Source organism: Oncorhynchus mykiss, chromosome 27, assembly GCF_057628025.1.
Source record: "Oncorhynchus mykiss isolate SJ-2025 chromosome 27, ASM5762802v1, whole genome shotgun sequence".
Lineage (NCBI taxonomy): Eukaryota > Metazoa > Chordata > Actinopteri > Salmoniformes > Salmonidae > Oncorhynchus > Oncorhynchus mykiss.
In genome coordinates, this window is record NC_143048.1 from 29,247,243 (window position 1) to 29,274,561 (window position 27,319).

General features: G+C 44.4%; 1 protein-coding gene across 10 annotated transcripts in view; it reads left to right on the forward strand.

The window, feature by feature from the left end:
* Positions 1 to 27,319, forward strand: part of LOC110507900 (RNA-binding protein Musashi homolog 2) — a 404,988-nt gene that overhangs the window by 195,331 nt on the left and 182,338 nt on the right. For all 10 annotated transcript variants that reach the window (XM_021588303.3, XM_021588309.3, XM_021588310.3 and 7 more), the window contains exon 7: positions 5,687 to 5,735. In XM_021588303.3, the coding sequence (XP_021443978.3) occupies positions 5,687 to 5,735 (49 nt within the window). The remainder of the gene's footprint in view (positions 1 to 5,686; positions 5,736 to 27,319) is intronic.

Sequence of the window (27,319 nt, forward strand, 5' to 3'; positions counted from 1 at the left end):
AAGTAAAAGTAGTCAAAATTATAAACACAATTATAAACAGTAAAGTAAAGCACAGATACCCCAAAAAACAACTTAAGTATTTTCACTTAAATACTTTACACCGCTGCACCTAGCAGGGATAGACAGAGGTGAAGGGAAACAAAAGGAGAGCCTCCCCAGCTGCAGTGAAGCAGTAATACTCCCTACCATACTGTTACATGGTAACAGGTGACACAGAGCCTCAGCCACCAGTGTAGAGAAGTAGGGGAGAGGGTGTGTGTGTGCTGGCAACTGTGGCCTTTATCCAGTCATACAGTTACAAATTAGGCAGCCTCTGGTGCTGTCCCCTCCCATAATTTGCTGGCTGGGACAGCTCTACACCTCTACTATTACACACACACACACACACACACACACACACACACACACACACACACACACACACACACACACACACACACACACACACACACACACACACACACACACACACACACAGACACAGACACACACTCTCATTCACTCACACACTGTTACCTAGCAACAGTGACTGGGGAACACTGCCCAGGCGGGCTCCGTCACCCCCCCCTACATATCCATAGCGACTTTTAAAGGTCTGACCCCCCCACCTACATATCCTGCTGTGTCCAGCCATTTCTCTCCCTCTCTTAACTTAACAGCTGTATGTGAGGCAGCCACACCACTAGTGGTCCAGGTCTCAGGGACGCCTTCTTCCTGAAAATAACACAATGCTCCACTTCTACACTGTCACATAAATATATGTTAGTGTGGCTATATGTATGTCCGCTGTGTTCCGTGTGCGGTAGTGGAGTTTAGTGTCTATCTCCATCAGGGGGACAGACAGCCAGATGAATCCTCATTGTAGCTGATTGAGCCTGATGAATATGATTATGGCTTATAGCAACAGGGCTCTTAGTGAGAGATTGATGCGCGACTTCTGGGGAAGGGAAGGTAGTACTGAGGGTGAGTTGAAGCATAAGCTGTGTTCGAATACCCATACTGACATACTGTATACTACATACTTAATGAGTATATACTACATACTATATTCTATTAGTTCATTTGTCATAGCATAACAAATGACTAGCTAAACATTTTACGATTTCTGGAGTGTTTGTAAATTCAATCTGGAGTGCCAGAGTACGCTCTGGGCTTTTGTAAATCTAGAGCATTGTCAGATTGTCTATTTGTAAATTCAGAGTGTTTCGCTCTCGGAGCGTTCTGGGCGCTCACTGGACGCTCTGGCCGATGAGTTGGGCAAAGGCAGTCAAGCACCCAAGCTAACTGGGTAACTTTGGCTAGCTACTTCCAGACATAAATGAGAGAACACTCTGACCATTTTACTCATCCTAGCAGAGCTGGTTAGGCTGTTTACATGTTATCCAGATCGTTGGTGACTGTAACAGTGCTGCTGGCAACAATTTGCCAACGTTTACTGACACCGGACATATTCAATGGCTGTTGAGCGTTGTAAATTCATCAGTTATTGTGCGCTCTGACACACTCAGACTAGAGTGCTCTGAAATTGGAGTAGATAGCCAGAATTATCAATATCCATTGAAACGCGCAACGACTATACCACTTAGCTAAGAGTGATGTGAATAATCAAGTCAATAAATGCTGGGTAGTTAGTTAGATAGCAGATAGTTAATATACTGCCTGGCAAGTTTGATGTATTCATAACCTGTTAGGTAACATACCGGTCGGTACATACTGATGTAATGCTATGCGGTTTGTAAGGATAGCGTAGCTAACAAATTGTCAGCCAATGTAAATGAACTTATTTGACACGTCATAACTTTATTACATTGCTCAACATTTTCTTAACATTTGTCATAATTAGTTAAATCAATGAATTTGAATGCGCTCTTGTCGGACTTCGGTTGCATATTTAGCGCCATTTTCTTCAAATCTGAAAACGTTGTAAAGCCACACCCATTTTCTGAAGAATTGCATTATGGGCCCTTGTATACTTTGTATTTTGGTGAATTTAATACGACATCCGGGGACATTTGGTATACTAACTATATCCATACTATGACCAATAAGCATACAGCATACAGTTGAAGTCGAAAGTTTACATACACTTAGGTTGGAGTCATTAAAATGTGCTTTTCAACCACTCCACAAATCTCTTGTTGACAATCTTTAGGTTTGGCAAGTCGATTAGGACATTACTTTGTGCATGACACAAGTAATTTTTCCAACAATTGTTTACAGACAGATTATTTCACTTTTAATTCACTGTATCACAATTGCAGTGGGTCAGAAGTTTACATACACTATGTTGACTGTGCCTTTAAACATCTTGGAAAATTCCAGAAAATTATGTAATGGATTTAGAAGCTTCTGATAGGCTAATTGACATCATTTGAGTCAATTGGAGGTGTACCTGTGGATGTATTTCAAAGCCTACCTTCAAACTCAGTGCCTATTTGCTCGACATCAAAAGAAATCAGAAAAAGAAAATCAAAAGAAATCAGCCAAGACCTCAGGGGGAAAAAATTTAAACCTCCACAAGTCTGGTTCATCCTTGGGAGCAATTTCCAAACGCCTGATGGTACCACGTTCATCTATACAAACAATAGTACGCAAGTATAAACTCCATGGGACCACGCAGCCGTCATACCGCTCAGGAAGAGACACGTTCTGTCTCCTAGAGATGAACGTACTTTGGTGCGAAAAGTGCAAATCAATCCCAGAACAACAGCAAAGGACCTTGTGATGATGCTGGAGGAAACAGGTACAAAAGTATCTATATCCACAGTAAAACAAGTCCAATATCGACATAACCTGAAAGACAAGGAAGAAGCCACTGCTCCAAAACCGCCATAAAAAAGCCAGACTACGGTTTGCATCTGCACATGGGGACAAAGATCGTACCTTTTGGAGAAATGTCCTCTGGTCTAATGAAACAATAATAGAACTGTTTGGCCATAATGACCATCGTTATGTTTAGAGGGAAAAAGGGGAGGCTTGCAAGCCGAAGAACACCATCCCAACCGTGAGGCATGGGGGTGGCAGCATCATGTTGTGGGGGTGCTTTGCTGCAGGAAGGACTGGTGCACTTCACAAAATAGATGGCATCATGAGGAGGGCAAAGGATGTGGATATATTGAAGCAACATCTCAAGACATCAGTCAGGAAGTTAAAGCTTGGTCGCAAAAGGGTCTTCCAAATGGACAATGACCCCAAGCATACTTCCAACGTTGTGGCAAAATTGCTTAAGGACAACAAAGTCAAGGTATTAGAGTGGCCATCACAAAGCTCTGACCTCAATCCCGTAGAAAATTTGTGGGCAGAACTGAAAAAGCATGTGTGAGCGAGCAAGGAGGCCTACAAACCTGACTCAGTTACACCAGCTCTGTCAGGAGGAATGGGCCAAAATTCACCCAATTTATTGTGGGAGGCTTGTGGAAGGTGTCGTGTCTTTGGCTATGCCGGATTATTCTATAAAATCCTTTCTACGTAATTAATATTACCTGATTGAGCTAATCATGTAAATGTAATTAACTAGAGAGTCGGGGCACCACAAAATAATATTTATAGAGCTGTTATCTTCCGAATAAACTCTTAAAGACCTAGTAATATTTTACATCAATAGCAGTCAATATTAATCGTCACCTTAATTCAGTCTCATCTGAAAGTTGTAAATTCTTGGTTCACGAACCCTGGCTAACAAGTTGAATCAGCAATACAAAATTGGGTTTAATTATTTATTTACTAAATACCTGACTAATCACACAGAATTACATATACAAAGAATGAATCATACCTTGATTACAAATTACGTCATAAACGAAAACATCACTAGCAGACTGAACAGATATGACAGCTGGTTACACAAAAGAAAAGGGCTGGGTTTGAGTGAAAGAGCGGGAAGACTGAGGGACAAAGGGAGAAGCTGTGCTATCATAAATACAGTATCTTATGCATTCTAAATTATCGCCCATTTGGAAAAGGAAAATGCAATAAATATTTACTCTAAGCTGCGCTTCGGTAGGTTGGTGGTAGATGGAAGGCCGTGTTGCCAAACCGAGTCCTTTGTCCTTTGGAGAATGTCTCTGGTGGTCAATTGGATACGTTGTAGTAATGTCGTTGTGTGGTAGACTCTGTCTGTTCTTTCCTAGCCCGCATTTGCAGCTGCTGTTGCTAACTCAACGGCTAGGAGGTATCACTTCTGTAGTGAATAAGAGTTCAAAGTTCATACCATTCGCAACCAAAACTCACGCTGAGGTTGGCTTAGTTCTGTAGTTGACATGTTAGTCCTTTTAACGCAGAGGCTGCAGACCTCACGTACTTGGAACAGGAGGTTACATTTTCATCAAGGCTTTATATAGTGGAGCGAGAAGGGTGTATTTGAAAAGTTTTATAACCCATGACTCTTCACAGGGGCGGGCCACTGATTGAGCAGAGCCCTAACCTTATGAAAACCCAAATCTCTCATTTGGAAGCTAAAATTACATTTAATCTTTTCACCAATAATTTTATATTCAAACATTTAAATTTAACAACAATTCCATGTGAATCCGATAACTTTGACTTTCCACTGTAGAGTTTATGTCATCCTATCATTGAGGATAATGTCCCAGATGACAACCGAACATCATATTCATTAAGTAGCCATGCTTACCAGAATATAGTTAATTTCCCCCCACCTTCTGATGTTCCCAGAATCTCTATGTTAACCAAGGGGTTTTCAAATTTCACATCAGTAGGGTAGAGAGAGGAAAAAGGGGTGAAGAGTATTTATGACCGTCATAAACCTAACCCCAGGCCAACGTCATGACAAAGGCTACCCAAAACTTTTTAAAACAATTTAAAGGCAATGCTACCTAATACTAATTGAGTGTATGTAAACTTCTGACCCACTGGGAATGTGATGAAAGAAATAAAAGCTGAAATAAATCCTTCTCTCTACTATCATTCTGACATTTCACATTCTTAAAATAAAGTGGGCATCTTAACTAACCTAAGATGCAATTTTTACTAGAATTAAATGTCAGGAATTGTGAAAAACTGAGTTTAAATGTATTTGGCTAAGGTGTATGTAGACTTCCGACTTCAACTGTATATACTCAATTCACGTCACAAATAATATGGTTAGTGCGGGTAGTATTCGAACATAGCTAAAGTGTTTTTAGTAGGCAAGACGGAGACTGTACTTTACACAACATTTCTGTATTTATAGTGGTCTGTGTGGAAGGGGGTTTGGGGCGGGGTCTCAGGTACACCTGAGAGGGAGAGTGTGTTTTTTTGGCATATTTTGGATTGTGTGTGTGGTTTTATGAGGCATTTGCTGGAATGTGTGTCTGTGACACAGAGAGATAGAAAGCCTATGTGTGTGTCCACCTATCTCCAAATCATGATTCCGTTGCTGTGCTTGAGTTGGCACTGTCACTCGTGTTCTTGCAAACTCACACACTGAGCCTCTCTCAGGGTCCAGCATGTTCTTGACCTTGTGACGACACAGCACAGTCATTACTCACTCAACACATCTAGGGACATATGTCACACGGCCATATGTCTGTCTGTCTGTCTGTCTGTCTGTCTGTCTGTCTGTCTGTCTGTCTGTCTGTCTTTCACTTTTAATCACAGTCCCTCTCCATCTGTCTCCATCTCTGTCTTCCTCTCTTTCAGTTGGTTTTTATCAAGACTAATCTCTTCCTGTTTTTGTGTCTTGCAGGTGGAGGACGCCATGCTTATGTTTGACAAAACGACTAACAGACACAGAGGTAAGTCAGTCAACATACTATCTCCCTCATGTTGTGCTTATTACCCTGCTATCTATTGGTGTGTGAACCATGGATGTTAGTGTGTGAAAGAATAGTTTCATTCTCCATGCAGTGAATTCATGGTCAATGGCCTCTGACTATAGGTTATAGCCCGTACTTGTATATATACACTATATACTGTATACATGTAACTGCCAGAATAAAGGAAACACTTGAGTAAATGAGGGATACAAAGTATATTGAAAGCAGGTGCAATTAACATCCCATCATGCTTAGGGTCATGTATAAAAATGCCCAGTTGCCCATTATTTTGGCTACAATTGTTGGAAGAAGAAATCTCAGTGACTTTGAAAACTCAAAGAGTGTGTGTGTCTCAGTCACCAGATCTCAACCTATTTAAAAAAATATATAATAATATATATATATATATATATATATATATATATATATATATATATATGCTTGTCGCCAAGCTTAGGACCCTGGGACTGAACACCTCTCTGTAGCTAAATCCTAGAGTTCCTGACGGGCCGACCCCAGGTGTTGAGGGTAGGGAACATCACCTCCACCACGCTGACCCTCAACGCGGGGGCCCCACAGGGGAGTGTGCTTAGTCCCCTCCTGTACTCCTTGTTCGCCCACAACTGCGTGGCGAGCACGCCCCCATCCACATCGACAGGGCTGCAGTGGAGCGGGTCGAGAGTTTCAAGTTCCTCCGTGTCCAAATCACTAAGAACTTAAAATGGTCCACACACCCTCACAGTGGTAAAGAAGGTGCGACAGGGCCTCTTCCCCATCAGAAAGTTGAAAAGGTTTATCATGGGCCCTCAAATCCTCAAAAAGTCCTACTGTTGTACCATTGAGCGCATCTTGACCGGCTGCATCACAGCTTGGTATGGCAATAGTACCACCTTTGATGGCATGGTGCTACAGAGGGTGATGCGGCGAGCCTTGTACATCACTGGAGCTGATCTCCCTGCCATCCAGGACCTCTACCAGGCTATGTGAAAGGAAGGCCTGGGCAACGTTAAAAGACTCCACCCACCCAAGCCATAGACTGTTCTCTCTGCTTCTGCACGGCAAGCGGTAACAGTGTATCAAGTCTGAAACCAACAGGCCCCTGAATAGCTTCTATCCCCAAGCCATAAGCCTGCTAAATAGCTAACTAAATAGCTAACTAAATAGCTAACGAAATGGCTACACAGACTGAGTTCACCCTTTCTGTTTTCTATGCACACTCACCGGGCCCTACACACTCAAACACACTGACACTCCAACACACAATAGACAGATACATTTACTCACATACAATCATATACGCTGCTGCGACTCTGTTTATCTTATATCCTGATGCCTAGTCACCTTACCCCAATACATATCTATCGATCCAGTATCCCTGCACATTGTAAATATGCTACTGGAACTGACTGACCCTGTATATAATATGCTTACTTACTTTCTCGTGTTCTTCTTATTTCTTATTTTAATTACTTGTGTTTTTGATCTACCTTGTTATTTTTTGTATTACATTTGTTATTGATTACTGCACTGTTGTGGTTAAAGCTGACAAGAAAAGCATTTCACTGTACTTGTGCACGTGACTTTAAAACTTTAAATACTTATGGGAGATTCTGTTGTGGCACAAAACATCAAATGATGGAATGTATCGTGAAACAATGGTGTTGTATCCCTCCATTAGAGTTCCAGACACTTGTAGAATCTATGCCGAGGCGCATTGAAGCTCTTCTGGTGGCTCGTGGTGGCCAAACGCCCTGTCCAGACACTTGTAGAATCTATGCCGAGGCGCATTGAAGCTCTTCTGGTGGCTCGTGGTGGCCAAACGCCCTGTCCAGACACTGTTGTTATTTGTATTTATTTTTTGGCAGTGCCTTCAGAAAGTATTCACACTCCTGGACTTTTTCCACATTTTGTTGTTCTGTCACTTACCTACCTACACACAATACCCCAAAATGTCAAAGTGGAATTATGTTTTTTGATTTGTTTTTACAAATTCATTAAAAATGAAAATATCTTTGAGTCAATAAGTATTCAACCCCTTTGTTATGGAAAGCCTAAATAAGTTCAAGAGTAAAACATTTGCATAATAAGTTACATAATAAGTTACATGGATTCACTCATTGTGCAATAATAGTGTTTAACATGATTTTTAAATGATTACCTCATATCTGCACCCCACACATTCAATTAATCTGTAAGGTCCCTCAGTCGAGCAGTGAATTTCAAACACAGATTCAACCACAAAGATCAGGGAGGTCTTCCAATGCCTCGCAAAAAAGGGAACATATTGGTAGATGTGTTTTAAAAAAAAAAGAAGCAGACATTGAATATCACTTTGATCATGATGCAGTTATGAATTACTCTTTGGATGGTGTAGCAATACACCCAGCCATTACAAAGATACAGATGTCCTTCCTAACTCAGTTGCTGGAGAGGAAGGAAACCGCTTTGGGATTTCACTATGAGGCCATCCGTGACTTTAAAACTGTTAGAATTGAATGAAGATGGATCAGCAACATTGTAGTTACATTGAAGTCTCTTCTTCTTATTGCTGTCCTTTAGTAGTGTTTTGTTTATGCAGCAATTCGTCCATGAAGGTCTGATTCACACTATCTCCTCTGAACAGTTGATGTTGAGATGTGTCTGTTACTTGAACTCTGTGAAGCATTTATTTGGGCTGCTATCTGAGGTGCAGTTAATTGCCTATTTCTGAGGCTGGTAACTCTGGGTCCTCCTTTCCCTTGGCAGATCTCATGAGAGCCAGTTCATTATAGCGCTTGATGGTTTTTGCAACTGCACTTGAAGAAACGTTCCATTTTTTGTCTTAAAGTAATGATGGACTGTCGTTTCTCTTTGCTTATTTGAGCTGTTCTTGCCATAATATGGTCTTGGTATTTTACCAAATAGGGCTATATTCTGTATACCACCCCTACCTTGTCACAACACAACTGATTGGCTCAAACGCATTAAGGAAATAACTTCCACAAATTAACTTTTAACAAGGCACACCTGTTAATTGAAATGCATTCCAGGTGACTACCTCATGAAGCTGGTTGAGAGAATGCCAAGACTGTGAAAAGCTGTCATCAGTGCAAAGGGTGGCTGATTTGTTTAACACTTTTTTGCTTACTACATGATTCCATAAGTGTTATTTCATAGTTTTGATGTCTTCAGCGTTATACAATGTAGAAAATACTAAAAATAAAGATAAACCCTTGAATGAGTAGGTGTGTCCAGACTGTTGACTTTTACTGTATATAATACCCCTATAGATGCATGCACAAACACTTACACCCTGTTAGATTGACCCTATATGGTTGTTTTATTCACTGTGAATTGAATTGGCCTGCCTCCCCCTCTATCCCTTTCTCCCATCATGTGATGTGTTGATAGGGATTTGGCCAGGCGTTTTGGGGGCTGACTAGGAGGAAAGGGTTACAGAACAAAGAGGGTCTGTGTGGTCTGATAACACTGCTGATAGTGGGCAGAGCCGGACGCGTGCTTGCATTTATCTCCTCCTCTTATCTCCAGGCCTTATCTGGTTTTAGCGGGGAGGCTTCTCTCTAAAGCAGAGGACTTTCCAAAGACAGAGCGCTGGCTCCACACTAAAGCTTGATGGCCTGTTTTTCCTTCTTTTCACTGGATCTACACAAAAGAGCTCACCGTTTACTCATACACACGCACACAGGCACAAGTGCATATCGCAATGTAATATTATTACGATATGTTGGATTCAACATTTTGAACATTGAGATATTAAAGACATGATAGATCAGACGCATAGTATATTAAGGAGTGAGATCTGTAGAAAGACAGAATGGTTTTTGAATGTGTTGGACCGATTGGAGGATATAGGGATATAGTGTTGATATAGGGGAGACAGATGGACATCTGTGGATTAGGTGAAGGAGGGGTTGAGGTCAGGAGGTGAGGTTAGATCCCCTGAAGGGAGTAATAAGGGTTTAGTAGCCTGTTATTCTTTTCCTGTAGAACCATAAGATGTAAGGATTGGAGAGAAGGAGGAGTGTCTTAAGTGGGATATATATATCTGTGATGTGAGGAATGTTGGATTGTCTGAATTACAGCTGTACAGAACCTTTGGGACGAATTAAACTTGGTTAAAGCTTCTCTAGTGTCCGTGAGTTATTTACTCTGCAAAATAAGAACCTAACAGATATATCAATAAAAATAAGCAGCTAACTCCAGTCGGCTGTACCTTCGTCAAAACGTAGCCATTTTTCATCATATAGCTTGTTCTCCATCTTCTTTTTAAATAATGAGCCAAAATATGCTGGAGAGGGTCAAGTTCACATCTGTACACAGGAGTGCATCACCACTCCATGTTTATGGCCTTAATTGCAGCAGCAGCCTGATAAAAACAGGTCTATCATGTCTTTCTGCTTAACGGACAACCTTGTGTCCCAAAGTAGTGTGCTGTGTGTGACGTGGTTGTACTGTGTTTAGTGTGTCAGCAGCTTAGCGTCAGGCGGTCGGACAGCTCTACACATGTTTAAATGTTCCTTTATTTCAGTCATTCCAACAAATAGTTGTAAAACAAAATGTTGGAATGTGTTCCATTTGAATAAATACTGCTGTTTAGAACAGGGATTTGAATGTATGAACTCTGACCTTCAGCTCCATGCATACTTCATGAGCTCCTAGCACTATTCCCAGGGTTCTCTGCTCCACTCAGGAGTCAGTGGTCCCTCTCCTCTAGTTCTGGTTGTGGGAACACTCCCACAGGGCACGCTTGGTGGCCATAGCTACTAGCTGGTGGAACAGGGGCTCTGGGGGTGTTTCAAGGAGCCTGACTCTAGAGACTGATATTGGAGGTTGGAGAGAGGGAGGGAGGGACAGATGGAGAGGGGGAGAGAGAGAGAGGCGTAGTGAGGTCAGTCTTAGGTTAAAAGTGTTTTACCTGATGCTAGTATGGTTTAACGTGGATGAAAAGGCCTGTTTATTGTCCCCTGGCTGTGTGATTGGTTTGATTGGAGTGCGGGGCACCCGGGTCAACAACACAAATGTCACGGCTATTAGGAATACAACTTGTAAACATCCAGCTAGATGGTCAGACAATGGCAGCAAGGGTAATGGCAAACCATTTCCATGATGGTGAGAGAATAAAATACCCTTCTGTTCCCGGGACTTTCAAAGTGAGACGGAGAGTGATGTTTCACATTTGCCTTCGCCGCTGTGGTTTTGCAGCAGATGCGTTTCACTCTAATCCATTCTGCATTTGGAACGCATATGATTGTCCTTTTGTATCACTCTGTCTGTTCTGTTGGTCCTCTCCGCTCATCCCCCCTCCATTACCCTAGCTGTTAAACTGGGTCCTGGAGGTTACATTTAGAACAGCTTGCCAGTAATTGTCCAGTTCCCCACAGTGAATTGACTGGCACACAAACCGCTATTGTATTGGCGAAGCAAAGAGCCATAAAAAAATGCAGCATCTGAGGATAGTGTTTGAATGGATGTGTCACATCAAGGTAAACTCTGTGCTATGGCTATTCAGAGGCAGGAGAGCTCTCCTATTCACACTCATATCGCTGCTATTCAGAGACTGAGACTGTCAGCTGGGTGAGTCATCATTGTCTCTGCCTCGAAACGTCCACACTCTCTCTCTAGGATTATTAAGTAGTCTGTTTGGTAAACTAGTGCTGCTAGCTGGAATATAGCGGGCATCACAGCTGTGTGTGTTGATGTTCGGCTGTGTGACGTGTGTTGATGTTCGCTTGTGTGTGTGTGTGTGTGTGTGTGTGTGTGTGTGTGTGTGTGTGTGTGTGTGTGTGTGTGTGTGTGTGTGTGTGTGTGTGTGTGTGTGTGTTGATTTTTGGCTGTGTGACGTGTGTTGATGTTTGGCTTTGTTTGTGTGTGTGTGTGTGTGAGAGAGAGAGAGATCCGCTGCAGCCTGTTCTTCCACTCCTGACACTCATGTGAAGTATTCAGCAGTGTCCTTCAGTGTGTGGCGAGGTGACTGATGAAATTACTGCTAAAAGACGTCCTCACAAAGAGTCACACAGCCTCTCCCTGGAGGACGCATCTGAGGACAGTCGGGGATGAAATGAAACTCATTGGGTGCTTCTCAGTAGTCTCAAGATGCTTCCTATCTTGGTCCTGACATGTGTCTGTCTGTCTGGGGGATCTTCTTTTCTATAGTTTTAACATCAGCTAATGATGAAACCCAATGAAACATTTCCTGCTGTGTATGTCTTAAGACATACAGTATAAAACAAAATGCCAACCACATCCAACAGAAACCAACATGACAGGGAGAGATGTAGGCCGTCTTTGTAAAATTAGAATTTGTTCTTAACTGACTTTCCTAGTTAAATAAAGGTTAATATATATATATATATATATATATATATATATATATTTCTAAAGATTCAACAATGCTTAGAACAGTGTAATATTTGATATTTTCAACATGTTCTACATTTAAGGTAATTGATTTTGTTCTTGAAACACAATTATTTATATTGTAACACTGTCACACAATACAGCAGCTACTAACAATCACAATCAGTAACAAACACAATGGCACTGTTGCGTTTGATCAAATGCACTTCAACTTCACAGATTTCTCTGTGGTGATTGGACATGTCCCTTGAAGCAGAATCAAAGGAGAGCAGAGAGAATGTTAGCAACAGTGGTATGGGAGAGTGTATGATGTGAGTGACAGTAGTAGGGGAGAGTGTATGATGTGAGTGACAGTGGTAGGGGAGAGTGTATGATGTGAGTGACAGTGGTAGGGGAGAGTGTATGATGTGAGTGACAGTGGTAGGGGAGAGTGTATGATGTGAGTGACAGTGGTAGGGGAGAGTGTATGATGTGAGTGACAGTGGTAGGGGAGAGTGTATGATGTGAGTGACAGTGGTAGGGGAGAGTGTATGATGTGAGTGACAGTGGTAGGGGAGAGTGTATGATGTGAGTGACAGTGGTAGGGGAGAGTGTATGATGTGAGTGACAGTGGTAGGGGAGAGTGTATGATGTGAGTGACAGTGGTATGGGAGAGTGTATGATGTGAGTGACAGTAGTAGGGGAGAGTGTATGATGTGAGTGACAGTGGTAGGGGAGAGTGTATGATGTGAGTGACAGTGGTAGGGGAGAGTGTATGATGTGAGTGACAGTGGTAGGGGAGAGTGTATGATGTGAGTGACAGTGGTAGGGGAGAGTGTATGATGTGAGTGACAGTGGTAGGGGAGAGTGTATGATGTGAGTGACAGTGGTAGGGGAGAGTGTATGATGTGAGTGACAGTGGTAGGGGAGAGTGTATGATGTGAGTGACAGTGGTAGGGGAGAGTGTATGATGTGAGTGACAGTGGTAGGGGAGAGTGTATGATGTGAGTGACAGTGGTAGGGGAGAGTGTATGATGTGCGTGACAGTGGTAGGGGAGAGTGTATGATGTGAGTGACAGTGGTAGGGGAGAGTGTATGATGTGCGTGACAGTGGTAGGGGAGAGTGTATGATGTGCGTGACAGTGGTAGGGGAGAGTGTATGATGTGAGTGACAGTAGTAGGGGAGAGTGTATGATGTGCGTGACAGTGGTAGGGGAGAGTGTATGATGTGAGTGACAGTGGTAGGGGAGAGTGTATGATGTGCGTGACAGTAGTAGGGGAGAGTGTATGATGTGAGTGACAGTAGTAGGGGAGAGTGTATGATGTGAGTGACAGTGGTAGGGGAGAGTGTATGATGTGCGTGACAGTAGTAGGGGAGAGTGTATGATGTGAGTGACAGTAGTAGGGGAGAGTGTATGATGTGAGTGACAGTGGTAGGGGAGAGTGTATGATGTGAGTGACAGTGGTAGGGGAGAGTGTATGATGTGCGTGACAGTGGTAGGGGAGAGTGTATGATGTGAGTGACAGTGGTAGGGGAGAGTGTATGATGTGAGTGACAGTGGTAGGGGAGAGTGTATGATGTGCGTGACAGTGGTAGGGGAGAGTGTATGATGTGAGTGACAGTGGTAGGGGAGAGTGTATGATGTGCGTGACAGTGGTAGGGGAGAGTGTATGATGTGAGTGACAGTGGTAGGGGAGAGTGTATGATGTGAGTGACAGTAGTAGGGGAGAGTGTATGATGTGAGTGACAGTGGTAGGGGAGAGTGTATGATGTGAGTGACAGTGGTAGGGGAGAGTGTATGATGTGCGTGACAGTGGTAGGGGAGAGTGTATGATGTGAGTGACAGTGGTAGGGGAGAGTGTATGATGTGAGTGACAGTGGTAGGGGAGAGTGTATGATGTGCGTGACAGTGGTAGGGGAGAGTGTATGATGTGAGTGACAGTGGTAGGGGAGAGTGTATGATGTGAGTGACAGTGGTAGGGGAGAGTGTATGATGTGCGTGACAGTGGTAGGGGAGAGTGTATGATGTGCGTGACAGTAGTAGGGGAGAGTGTATGATGTGAGTGACAGTGGTAGGGGAGAGTGTATGATGTGCGTGACAGTGGTAGGGGAGAGTGTATGATGTGAGTGACAGTGGTAGGGGAGAGTGTATGATGTGAGTGACAGTGGTAGGGGAGAGTGTATGATGTGAGTGACAGTGGTAGGGGAGAGTGTATGATGTGAGTGACAGTGGTAGGGGAGAGTGTATGATGTGAGTGACAGTGGTAGGGGAGAGTGTATGATGTGAGTGACAGTGGTAGGGGAGAGTGTATGATGTGAGTGACAGTAGTAGGGGAGAGTGTATGATGTGAGTGACAGTGGTAGGGGAGAGTGTATGATGTGCGTGACAGTGGTAGGGGAGAGTGTATGATGTGAGTGACAGTGGTAGGGGAGAGTGTATGATGTGAGTGACAGTGGTAGGGGAGAGTGTATGATGTGAGTGACAGTGGTAGGGGAGAGTGTGTGATGTGAGTGACAGTAGTAGGGGAGAGTGTATGATGTGAGTGACAGTGGTAGGGGAGAGTGTATGATGTGCTTGACAGTGGTAGGGGAGAGTGTATGATGTGAGTGACAGTGGTAGGGGAGAGTGTATGATGTGAGTGACAGTGGTAGGGGAGAGTGTATGATGTGCGTGACAGTAGTAGGGGAGAGTGTATGATGTGCGTGACAGTGGTAGGGGAGAGTGTATGATGTGAGTGACAGTGGTAGGGGAGAGTGTATGATGTGAGTGACAGTGGTAGGGGAGAGTGTATGATGTGAGTGACAGTGGTAGGGGAGAGTGTATGATGTGAGTGACAGTGGTAGGGGAGAGTGTATGATGTGCGTGACAGTGGTAGGGGAGAGTGTATGATGTGCGTGACAGTGGTAGGGGAGAGTGTATGATGTGAGTGACAGTAGTAGGGGAGAGTGTATGATGTGCGTGACAGTGGTAGGGGAGAGTGTATGATGTGAGTGACAGTGGTAGGGGAGAGTGTATGATGTGAGTGACAGTAGTAGGGGAGAGTGTATGATGTGAGTGACAGTAGTAGGGGAGAGTGTATGATGTGAGTGACAGTAGTAGGGGAGAGTGTATGATGTGAGTGACAGTGGTAGGGGAGAGTGTATGATGTGAGTGACAGTGGTAGGGGAGAGTGTATGATGTGCGTGACAGTAGTAGGGGAGAGTGTATGATGTGAGTGACAGTAGTAGGGGAGAGTGTATGATGTGAGTGACAGTGGTAGGGGAGAGTGTATGATGTGAGTGACAGTAGTATGGGAGAGTGTATGATGTGAGTGACAGTGGTAGGGGAGAGTGTATGATGTGCGTGACAGTGGTAGGGGAGAGTGTATGATGTGCGTGACAGTGGTAGGGGAGAGTGTATGATGTGAGTGACAGTGGTAGGGGAGAGTGTATGATGTGCGTGACAGTGGTAGGGGAGAGTGTATGATGTGCGTGACAGTGGTAGGGGAGAGTGTATGATGTGAGTGACAGTGGTAGGGGAGAGTGTATGATGTGAGTGACAGTGGTAGGGGAGAGTGTATGATGTGCGTGACAGTGGTAGGGGAGAGTGTATGATGTGCGTGACAGTGGTAGGGGAGAGTGTATGATGTGAGTGACAGTGGTAGGGGAGAGTGTATGATGTGAGTGACAGTGGTAGGGGAGAGTGTATGATGTGAGTGACAGTGGTAGGGGAGAGTGTATGATGTGCGTGACAGTGGTAGGGGAGAGTGTATGATGTGCGTGACAGTGGTAGGGGAGAGTGTATGATGTGAGTGACAGTGGTAGGGGAGAGTGTATGATGTGAGTGACAGTGGTAGGGGAGAGTGTATGATGTGAGTGACAGTGGTAGGGGAGAGTGTATGATGTGCGTGACAGTAGTAGGGGAGAGTGTATGATGTGCGTGACAGTGGTAGGGGAGAGTGTATGATGTGCGTGACAGTGGTAGGGGAGAGTGTATGATGTGAGTGACAGTGGTAGGGGAGAGTGTATGATGTGCGTGACAGTAGTAGGGGAGAGTGTATGATGTGCGTGACAGTGGTAGGGGAGAGTGTATGATGTGAGTGACAGTGGTAGGGGAGAGTGTATGATGTGCGTGACAGTGGTAGGGGAGAGTGTATGATGTGAGTGACAGTGGTAGGGGAGAGTGTATGATGTGAGTGACAGTGGTAGGGGAGAGTGTATGATGTGAGTGACAGTGGTAGGGGAGAGTGTATGATGTGAGTGACAGTGGTAGGGGAGAGTGTATGATGTGCGTGACAGTGGTAGGGGAGAGTGTATGATGTGCGTGACAGTGGTAGGGGAGAGTGTATGATGTGAGTGACAGTGGTAGGGGAGAGTGTATGATGTGAGTGACAGTAGTAGGGGAGAGTGTATGATGTGCGTGACAGTGGTAGGGGAGAGTGTATGTAATCTGTTTATCTGGACTGGTAGCTCTGGGACGACAAGTTGCAGGCCCCATATCAGCAGTAAAGAATTCATCTATTGTCACACCACCACTGGGAAAGGTGTGTGAGAGCCTAGTTTGTGAGAATATTATTGCCATTTTCCCCCCGTGAAAATCCAGTGTGTGTAGTCTACAAGACCACAAAATATCATCCTGCAAAACAATATGCATCATTAGAATGGGCGTGATGAGGGAAAGTGTCGTTTGAAACCACAGGTCCCCTTATCTTTAACACAGGACTTGTATTTGCTTTGGGATTACAGGAAACCCACACAGAACAGCAGTGGGAACATGGCTTGGATGAGCTGATTGCTGTAACGCAGCGTCTCCTTCTAGTTCTCTGGAGGCCCACTTTGGGAGGGGGACTCTGAGACGTTGCGGACCCGTGTTCCCCTGCCCTGACTTGGGTTGGAGCCTTCAGAAGCATCTCACCTCCAGCAATTACAGATCAGCCTCTCTTCCATTCCATCAGCAACGCTAAAGCTCTTCAGTTGCAAAGAACAGGTTTCAACTGGTTGGTGCACAAACTTTGTGCAACTAAACTAAAACAGAGAGAATGTATCTTTGGTTGTTGTTTTATTCAGCCAGGCTTTGCCACAGGACTTAGTATCCAGGGGCTTTATTCAATGCGGTGAAACATTAAAAACACATTCTACATGACGTATTCATGTTTGTTCTATAAACATTCTACATTTCTCTCTGAAAGTACTGTACAGATTCACCCTCCTCTATAAGCCCCAGGGTTTTCTTTTCAGAACCAATGTCACCATCACCCTCCTGTGTAAAGTGACGTCCCTCAGGGCATTCTCCCATTTCTGCTGACTCCCCGTCCTGTCAGGAACCGTGACAGTGTTGCGGTCGCTGTGTAAACAATAGAAGTGCCTCCGGGTGCCGTCGATTCGCCTCCGAAGGTCTTTAAAGCCCACCAAAGGTTATCCCAGTGTGTCTGTGGCTGAAGCCTCTTGCCCTTTTGAGAAATAACAGCAATACTTCCCCCGCACACAACGAAACACATTAATGTGACAAAGATCCCTGAGCAAATGAAATTAGATATACCTTAACCTTTCCTGGCACCATTTCAAAGGGTTACGCCAGCCCTCTCTATTAGCTAGCAGTTAATAGCCTATTTTGGTGCCGTTTAGATTGTAATTCAGCCCACTATTAGCATTTAGCATGAAGTGTCATTGAAATATCATGGCTAATCCTATGCGTGTCCCTCGTCCGTGCTTAATTGGAGGTCTAATCATAGTGACATTGATGAGTTCAGTCACTCTAGATGACTGAGATCCCAGCTGAAGGTGGTTGTGTATGTGTGTGTGTGCCATTGTCCTTCAGGCTGGGAAGCTAGTTTCCCTGTGTTACTAACACTACCTCACACCCAGGGCACAACACAGCCTTTCCCATCCTGCACCTTGCTCATCCTCTAGACTGCTTTCTACTGGCGTAGCTTCGCCTGACTTAGCATTCAAGACTAACTGTTTTAAACCCAACTGGTGCAACCAGCTTGAGGGTTGTTTACTGTATAAAGGTGGATGGTTCAGTTTACCCCAAACAATCATAATGGGCTTGACCTTCATCTAGTGTTCCATGCAGGTTACTAAACCAGTCCAGACCACTAGCTGAAGCAGTAGTCTCAATGCCGAGGAGCTGGACTCCATCACTAACCAGCCAGGAAGTATTTCTGGAACCTGATTTATGACGTCTGAGAGGAAGAGAAGAAAGGGAAGGTGAAACAGGGGTTGAATCATTCCCCATGTTTAGAGCAGGGCTTTGTCAAACTGAACTGGAGGGAGTGTCTCTCAGATCTGTGGAACAGTCCGTTATAATGATGGAACATTCCATTTTCATATGGCGTTTCTCTTTTTTCCTAGTGTGATGATTTCCTTGGATATTTTCTTCCGACCATTTTATTTAGACCACTACTGTTTTTTCCCGACACTGAGATTGACAATAGATGAAGATTAGTATACCTGAGTTGGCTAAATCACCAATATTTGTCTGTGCCTGTGTGTGTAAAGTAAACTACCATGGTTGTTGTTTGGCCTTTAGAAAACACATGTCTGAAACCACCACACACAGTCTCCTCATTTCATCACCAGGATTCTCTTGAAAAAAGGGAAGACATTTTAAAGTTGGAAGTGATGCTTGATTCAGTGGAGACACACTTCACTACCTAACTAGTACCAGGAAAGAAATGGCTTTGGAGCGACAGGCAGCCACATGGAGCGACAGACAGCCACAGGGAGCGACAGACAGCCACACGGAGCGACAGACAGCCACACGGAGCTTGATAAATATATACAGTGCATTGCGAAAGTATTCGGCCCCCTTGAACTTTGCGACCTTTTGCCACATTACAGGCTTCAAACATAAAGATATAAAACTCTATTTTTTTGTGAAGAATCAACAACAAGTGGGACACAGTCATGAAGTGGAACGACATTTATTGGATATTTCAAACTTTTTTAACAAATCAAAAACTGAAAAATTGGGCGTGCAAAATTATTCAGCCCCCTTAAGTTATTACTTTGTAGCGCCACCTTTTGCTGCGATTACAGCTGTAAGTCGCTTGGGGTATGTCTCTATCAGTTTTGCACATCGAGAGACTGAAATGTTTTCCCATTCCTCCTTGCAAAACAGCTCGAGCTCAGTGAGGTTGAATGGAGAGCATTTGTGAACAGCAGTTTTCAGTTCTTTCCACAGATTCTCAATTGGATTCAGGTCTGGACTTTGACTTGGCCATTCTAACACCTGGATATGTTTATTATTGAACCATTCCATTGTAGATTTTGCTTTATGTTTTGGATCATTGTCTTGTTGGAAGACAAATCTCCGTCCCAGTCTCAGGTCTTTTGCAGACTCCATCAGGTTTTCTTCCAGAATGGTCCCGTATTTGGCTCCATCCATCTTCCCATCAATTTTAACCATCTTCCCTGTCCCTGCTGAAGAAAAGCAGGCCCAAACCATGATGCTGCCACCCCCATGTTTGACAGTGGGGATGGTGTGTTCAGGGTGATGAGCTGTGTTGCTTTTACGCCAAACATAACGTTTTGCATTGTTGCCAAAAAGTTGAATTTTGGTTTCATCTGACCAGAGAACCTTCTTCCACATGTTTGGTGTGTCTCCCAGGTGGCTTGTGGCAAACTTTAAAAGACACTTTTTATGGATATCTTTAAGAAATGGCTTTCTTCTTGCCACTCTTCCATAAAGGCCAGATTTGTGCAATATATGACTGATTGCTGTCCTATGGACAGAGTCTCCCACCTCAGCTGTAGATCTCTGCAGTTCATCCAGAGTGATCATGGGCCTCTTGGCTGCATCTCTGATCAGTCTTCTCCTTGTATGAGCTGAAAGTTTAGAGACGGCCAGGTCTTGGTAGATTTGCAGTGGTCTGATACTCCTTCCATTTCAATATTATCGCTTGCACAGTGCTCCTTGGGATGTTTAAAGCTTGGGAAATATTTTTGTATCCAAATCCGGCTTTAAACTTCTTCACAACAGTATCTCGGACCTGCCTGGTGTGTTCCTTGTTCTTCATGATGCTCTCTGCGCTTTTAACGGACCTCTGAGACTATCACAGTGCAGGTGCATTTATACGGAGACTTGATTACACACAGGTGGATTGTATTTATCATCATTAGTCATTTAGGTCAACATTGGATCATTCAGAGATCCTCACTGAACTTCTGGAGAGAGTTTGCTGCACTGAAAGTAAAGGGGCTGAATAATTTTGCACGCCCAATTTTTCAGTTTTTGATTTGTTAAAAAAGTTTGAAATATCCAATAAATGTCGTTCCACTTCATGATTGTGTCCCACTTGTTGTTGATTCTTCACAAAAAAATACAGTTTTATATCTTTATGTTTTAAGCCTGAAATGTGGCAAAAGGTCGCAAAGTTCAAGGGGGCCGAATACTTTCGCAATGCACTGTAATGTCGTAATTATCATTAGCCGAGTTACTCAGCTGAGAGCCGGGAGATTTCAGAAACAAGTGTTTGTGATATGCCCTGGAAGAGGAATATTGTATTTTAGATGAGTTTAAAAAATAAATATAATTGACGACGTGGCATTAGAGGATTCAGTCAGATTAAGTTTGTCTGTTGTCTGGTTGTGTTCCCAGTGCAAGGCTGCTGCAGGCCCCATGCTGGCTGAGTAAAGATGTAAAGGGAAACGCTACAGGCCTTTTCCTCTCTCTAGCTGCTGTTCTGACTGTCTGTCTGCACCAATAAATGAAGCCTCTCGGGTCGGCTCTGGGCTGAAATGCCGCTTCGGATCCCCTATAGTGGCTGAACCCTACAGGTCTTGTTACCCCCTGACCAGCTAACAATGAAACTCGTCACTTCCTGTTGATGTCCTCGGGTGATTGGCATGTCTAACCTTAGGTGCTGTGATTGGCTAAAGAGGGAGTGCTTCCCTCTGGTGATTGGACTGTCTTTGTGGTGGCTGTCCCCCCTAGTTGATTTGGTGGCAGCCCAGCGTGAGCCCAACTGATTGGCAGTGCTGTGCCCCAGAGCACGATGGGAGCCGTTGGGAGCAGCTGCCACCGAGGGCCAGCCACTTGATGTGGAAATGGTTTTGATAAATAATATAATAGTGGTAATACCCAGCTGCTTTTGGAGCCACGTGGCCTCAAACCACACACAGTCCGCCCCAATAATGACTTCACAGGGTCCCATGATTGGCGTATGCATTATTAACCCCCCTCCACCAGAGTATGTGAGTGGAACTTGCACAATTTGACTGGAGTACGAAGCGAGATTCCCATAGGCTGGAGCACGAAGCGAGATTCCCATAGGCTGGAGCACGAAGCGAGATTCCCATAGGCTGGAGCACGAAGCGAGATTCCCATAGGCTGGAGCACGAAGCGAGATTCCCATAGGCTGGAGCACGAAGCGAGATTCCCATAGGCTGGAGCACGAAGCGAGATTCCCATAGGCTGGAGCACGAAGCGAGATTCCCATAGGCTGGAGCACGAAGCGAGATTCCCATAGGCTGGAGCACGAAGCGAGATTCCCATAGGCTGGAGCACGAAGCGAGATTCCCATAGGCTGGAGCACGAAGCGAGATTCCCATAGGCTGGAGCACGAAGCAAGATTCCCATAGGCTGGAGCACGAAGCGAGATTCCCATAGGCTGGAGCACGAAGCGAGATTCCCATAGGCTGGAGCACGAAGCGAGATTCCCATAGGCTGGAGCACGAAGCGAGATTCCCATAGGCTGGAGCATGAAGCGAGATTCCCATAGGCTGGAGCATTGGCCTTCTTGCCCGTTCCAATTTCGCTCCAGTAGCATTCACTTCACTAGCTCAGGGCATGCCCGGCCCAGCATGCATTTGTAGGCTACTTGTGTGCTGCCATAGCCCCTTGCTTTAACAGCTGCCATGGAGTTCACTAAATATTTTCTTAAAGGAACTGATGAAACACACAGGTGAAAAAGCAATGAGTCTTTCAAACCTTCATTTTTGTTGTATTATTTGTATCTATACAATAGGCCATAATAGATTTTGTTTCCGCTAGGCCTAGCATATTCCAACTTTCGAGTGGCTTTCTGTTTTTATTGAGTTATTTTGCCCAAAAACCTTTGACCTACCTATAGAAAATAAAAACTCTGCATCTTTGCCCAGCCTGGCAAGAGTGGCCAAAAGGGTGTTTAGCATCCCCAGTGGCTCTGCAAGGTCGGAGAGGATATATATACTCCATCACATGAGCCTGAAGCCACAGACTCTGGCCAAACTCGTGTTTCTAAAAAATGAATTCAAAGGCACTGTAGACTGAGCCTAATAAGGCATTCTTTGTTGAATTTGTATTTAATTCTTAGTAAGTCACAGCCAATATACGCAATGTATAGACTATAATGATTTAATACAACAACATTTTTTTAAATGCTGAGAGCTTATTAATGTCCAGCCTAGTGTGTTGCGCTCGCAAATGCTAAACAATGTTTGTTTTTTTACAGGCTATAGCCTTGAAATAATTTTTATAATATAGCCTAAATGAATTATTCTTGAATTATTCTAGCGAACCGTGTATCCAGTCTGGCTCTGTAAGGACCATGTATCCAGTCTGACTCTGTAAGGACCATGTATCCAGTCTGACTCTGTAAGGACCATGTATCCAGTCTGACTCTGTAATGACCATGTATCCAGTCTGGCTCTGTAATGACCATGTATCCAGTCTGGCTCTGATGGGCCATGTATCCAGTCTGGCTCTGTAATGACCAGGTATCCAGTCTGGCTCTGTAAGGACCATGTATCCAGTCTGTCCCCGTAATGACCATGTATCCAGTCTGGCTCTGTAAGGACCATGTATCCAGTCTGGCTCTGTAAGGACCATGTATCCAGTCTGGCTCTGTAATGACCATGTATCCAGTATGGCTCCGTGATGACCATGTATCCAGTCTGGCTCTGTAAGGACCATGAATCCAGTCTGGCTCTGATGGGCCATGTATCCAGTCTGGCTCTGTAAGGACCATGTGTCCAGTCTGGCTCTGTAAGGACCATGTATCCAGTCTGGCTCTGTAAGGACCATGTATCCAGTCTGGCTCTGTAATGACCATGTATCCAGTCTGGCTCCGTAATGACCATGTATCCAGTCTGGCTCTGTAAGGACCATGTATCCAGTCTGACTCTGTAAGGACCATGTATCCAGTCTGACTCTGTAATGACCATGTATCCAGTCTGACTCTGTAATGACCATGTATCCAGTCTGGCTTTGTAATGACCATGTATCCAGTCTGGCTCTGTAATGACCATGTATCCAGTCTGGCTCTATAAGGACCATGCATCCAGTCTGGCTCTGTAATGACCATGTATCCAGTCTGGCTCTGTAAGGACCATGTATCCAGTCTGGCTCTGTAATGACCATGTATCCAGTCTGGCTCTATAAGGACCATGTATCCAGTCTGGCTCTGTAATGACCATGTATCCAGTCTGGCTCTGTAAGGACCATGTATCCAGTCTGGCTCTGTAAGGACCATGTATCCAGTCTGTCCCCGTAATGACCATGTATCCAGTCTGGCTCTGTAAGGACCATGTATCCAGTCTGGCTCTGTAAGGACCATGTATCCAGTCTGGCTCTGTAAGGACCATGTATCCAGTCTGTCCCCGTAATGACCATGTATCCAGTCTGGCTCTGTAAGGACCATGTATCCAGTCTGTCCCCGTAATGACCATTTATCCAGTCTGGCTCTGTAAGGACCATGTATCCAGTCTGGCTCTGTAATGACCATGTATCCAGTATTTTAAAGTGCTGTGTGAAAGATGTTTTAATAGATTACACTTTCAATTTGGATGACAAACAGCAGATGCCTTTACACACCTTGTCATCGTTTTTGGGAATGCAGTTGCCTCTTTAATGTATCAACCCCATGTCAGTCACTGGGTGGTGTTCAACCTGACATAGCAGGCCTAGAAAGACATGTGAGCAGAGTTCCCACTTCCGTTTTTCAGGGGAAATGTAAGTTACGTTGAAAATACTGTATCTCTGAAAACCGAATGTTAGCGTTTTTTGGCGGTTCCGCATAGGCTAGGTTATGTGTGGCGAGTGTGTGTTCTTTCAATATCCTTCCTGTGGTATTCTCCATCTCTTTCCCTGTTCTCAGTTAGTTGGGTCCTAGTCTCTCCCTGTACTGCTTGTTTATTATTTTCTCTCCCACACATCCCTCTTTCTCTCTGTTCCCTCTCTCCATCCCTCCATCCTTTTATTTCTCTATTTACTTCCATCCCCCTCAGGTCTGCCCACACACGTCCCTCGTCTCTCTCCTTCCTCTCCTCTGCCCTCTGGTTTCTCTATTTCTGCACTCTTCTTTTGCGTCTTCATTTCTTCCCCCTCTCAGGGGCTCTCTCCCTCCCTCCTTTCCCTTGCTGTTGTTTTGTCAGATGAACGTGACAGACAGGCCCCAGTGTATGTGAATGGAGAGACACTGGAAGACAATCCTCTGACATTAGACACCACAGCACTCACTTTGTGTTTCAGATGTTCAATCAGAATGCTAATGGCTCCTGCAACAAGGGAGCCATATTATTGGAACACTAATTGATAAGAAGACAAAGTGCCACCAGAAAGAAGCCGTATGCCCAGCTTGCAGTCACTTCTGTTTAATTACAATTGCAGTAATAATTGGGAGAATTGCTTGATGAGTGTAACTGTTATGGTTTACGCCTCTGCTTTTCCCTCTCATTATAAATGCTATACGTTGTTTATCCAATCAGTGTTTATGGTTTCCTTTTCAACTACAAGTGCCAGCAGGTAAGTGGAGAGCTGTGTATGGCTGTTTTGTCTTTATTTTCCTTTCCCCTCAAATCACACTCCTTTCCTGTCTTGATATTGTAGGAATATAATAACATGAGGCCATTGTCTCAGCTCTGCTTCCACATGCTTTAGGCCTTCCAGATAGGAAAGTCTTGTCAAGCACAACAACCTTGAAATAAGCACTCCTCTTAAACAAGGAGGAATAGACTCCCGATGTTGGCGGTACCGACAGCCCAGGCGCGAGTAACGCTCTCTAAGCCAAGTATTGATACAGTTTCTCTCCAACCCATCTAATTACAGTCAGGCGGGCGGGCGGGCAGCACTTTATAGATCTCCTCCCCTAGGGGAGGGGAGGGATAGATAGGTGAAGAGAAATCCCTCTGTCCTGTCCTGCTCTCTGCTCTGCTCTGGTCCTTCCAACTCCTCCTTGCTCCTTTCTGCCTCTTCGGGAAGATCAATTAATAGGCTTGAACTACCTCTCCTCCCCGTCTTGTCTGTCTCTCTGTCTAATGGCTGTTGTTGGTCCATTGGATGCTCATCTTATTAAGTTTTCCAAAAAGAGAGAAAGTCTGCTCTCTCCTTCTCCCTCCCTCTCTCTCTCTCTCTCTCTCTCTCCTTCTCCCTCTCTCTCTCTCTCTCTCTCTCTCTCTCTCTCTCTCCCTCTCTCTCTCTCCTCTCTCTCCTCTCTCTCTCTCTCTCTCTCTCTCCTTCTCCCTCCCTCTCTCTCTCTCTCTCTCTCTCTCTCTCTCCCTTCCTCATTGTTAATGTTATTTCTTAGGGATACCCTGGGATCGGTGACAGCGTGTGTTTGCAAATGCAATTGCATCTCCTAAACCACTTGCAATACTGAGGTAGAAAGGCTGAACATCATCGTATCAAGCTGCCACCACTTCTTGTGAATGAAATTCTAAAATCAAAGGTAATCAATCTTCCCTGGATTTCCTTTAAATGAGAAGAGAGACTCAGGGGGGAGGCAGACCCAATATGTTTTCTGAATCTAAAAATAATGCTGAACATTATATATTGTCTTTACCTTGAAATACATAAAGCCCCCCTCATACAATACATACACAAAACCCCACAGAATCTGTCTAGAATATAAAAATACAAAATAAATCACAGAATGAGGAAAGAACCCAGAGGGATGAGGAGAACTTTGGAACCTGCTTGAAACCTTTTGTTCTAAGAACCAGGGAAGTAGGGGACGAGTGGAACACTTCCCATCACTTCCTTACTAACAGAGGCTCAGGCTGAGTGGCAACAACACTCTCTGGTAGCCATGGAAATGAAGGCCATCTGATTAGTCGCTAGCATAGCTAGCGTAACTAGCGTAGTAGTTAATCAAGGGCCTCGTTAAGTGGATGAAGAGACAAAAGGCATCTCTGAGCTCAAGTCATCAGAGGACGCATCACCATCATAAAGGGGTTGAGCTGCAATAGCCAAATAAAAAGCAACAACCAAAGTCCATGATGGACCATGTCTGTCTGTTAATTAATGAGTGTCCCATCTTTCACTTGATTCTACCAAATCTTCCTCTCTATTCCTCCTCTACAAAAGAGACCCACCAGACTTCTCTAGACAGATCTTAAAAGAAGAGAGAGAGAGAGAGAGAGAAAGAGAGAAAGAGAGGGGGAGGCAGACCCAATAGGTTAAAATCAGCAGTAAGCAACATGAGCACATGAAAGAATCGATTTCACACGGAGGTAGAATTTTTCTGCCTTTAAACGGTGTTGAGTGCAGGTGCACAAGGTTAATGAGAACTACTCTCCCAGGTGGCAGTTGGCTGGAGGGAAGCAGAATGGAAAGAGCGAGTTAAAAAAGAGACATGGAAAAATGTAGACAAAAGGGAGAATAGGGTCAGAGCTGAAAAAAACGAATTGGTTTGATATCAACTTGCCTGATGCACGATTTAATGATTTTTAAATGAACATCCTATCCAACATGGCTCTAGTTAAGTGCACAAATCCTACACAAGTCATCTTTCAAAGCTTTTTTCTTTTCTCTTTAGTGTAATACGGGTGGACTGGACCTGGATTGTAATTCTTCTGCAGATAGCATCCAGGTTAAAGCTGCTTTCTCACAATGGGGAGATTGAAAGGGGAGAGCAACAGAGACCGAGGCACAGAGGCCTAGCTGTACTTCCTTCTCTCCCCATCGTGCTCCTGACAGATATGCCCAAGGGGGGTAGAGGGGAAAATGGGCTCTTTCAACCTTCACATTTCATTTCAGACCGCCTTTCTCTCCAGAGAACAATGGCAATGTGAAAGCCTTATGGGAGGCCACTGGCCACAGCCCGGCCTGGTGTGCCCTGCCCTGCACTGATCAACACTGTGTGTCTACACTGGGCCAGCTTTTGTGTGCCCCACACACATATACAGTGTTTGCATATTTGTCTCTGTTTGTTTTGTTTGCACCCACCTGGCTATAAGCATGTGAATAATGAAACATTCTGTTCATATGAAATAGTCTTCATAGTATTTGCCGTACTTTCTCTCTGTGTCACTTTCAATGAGCCAG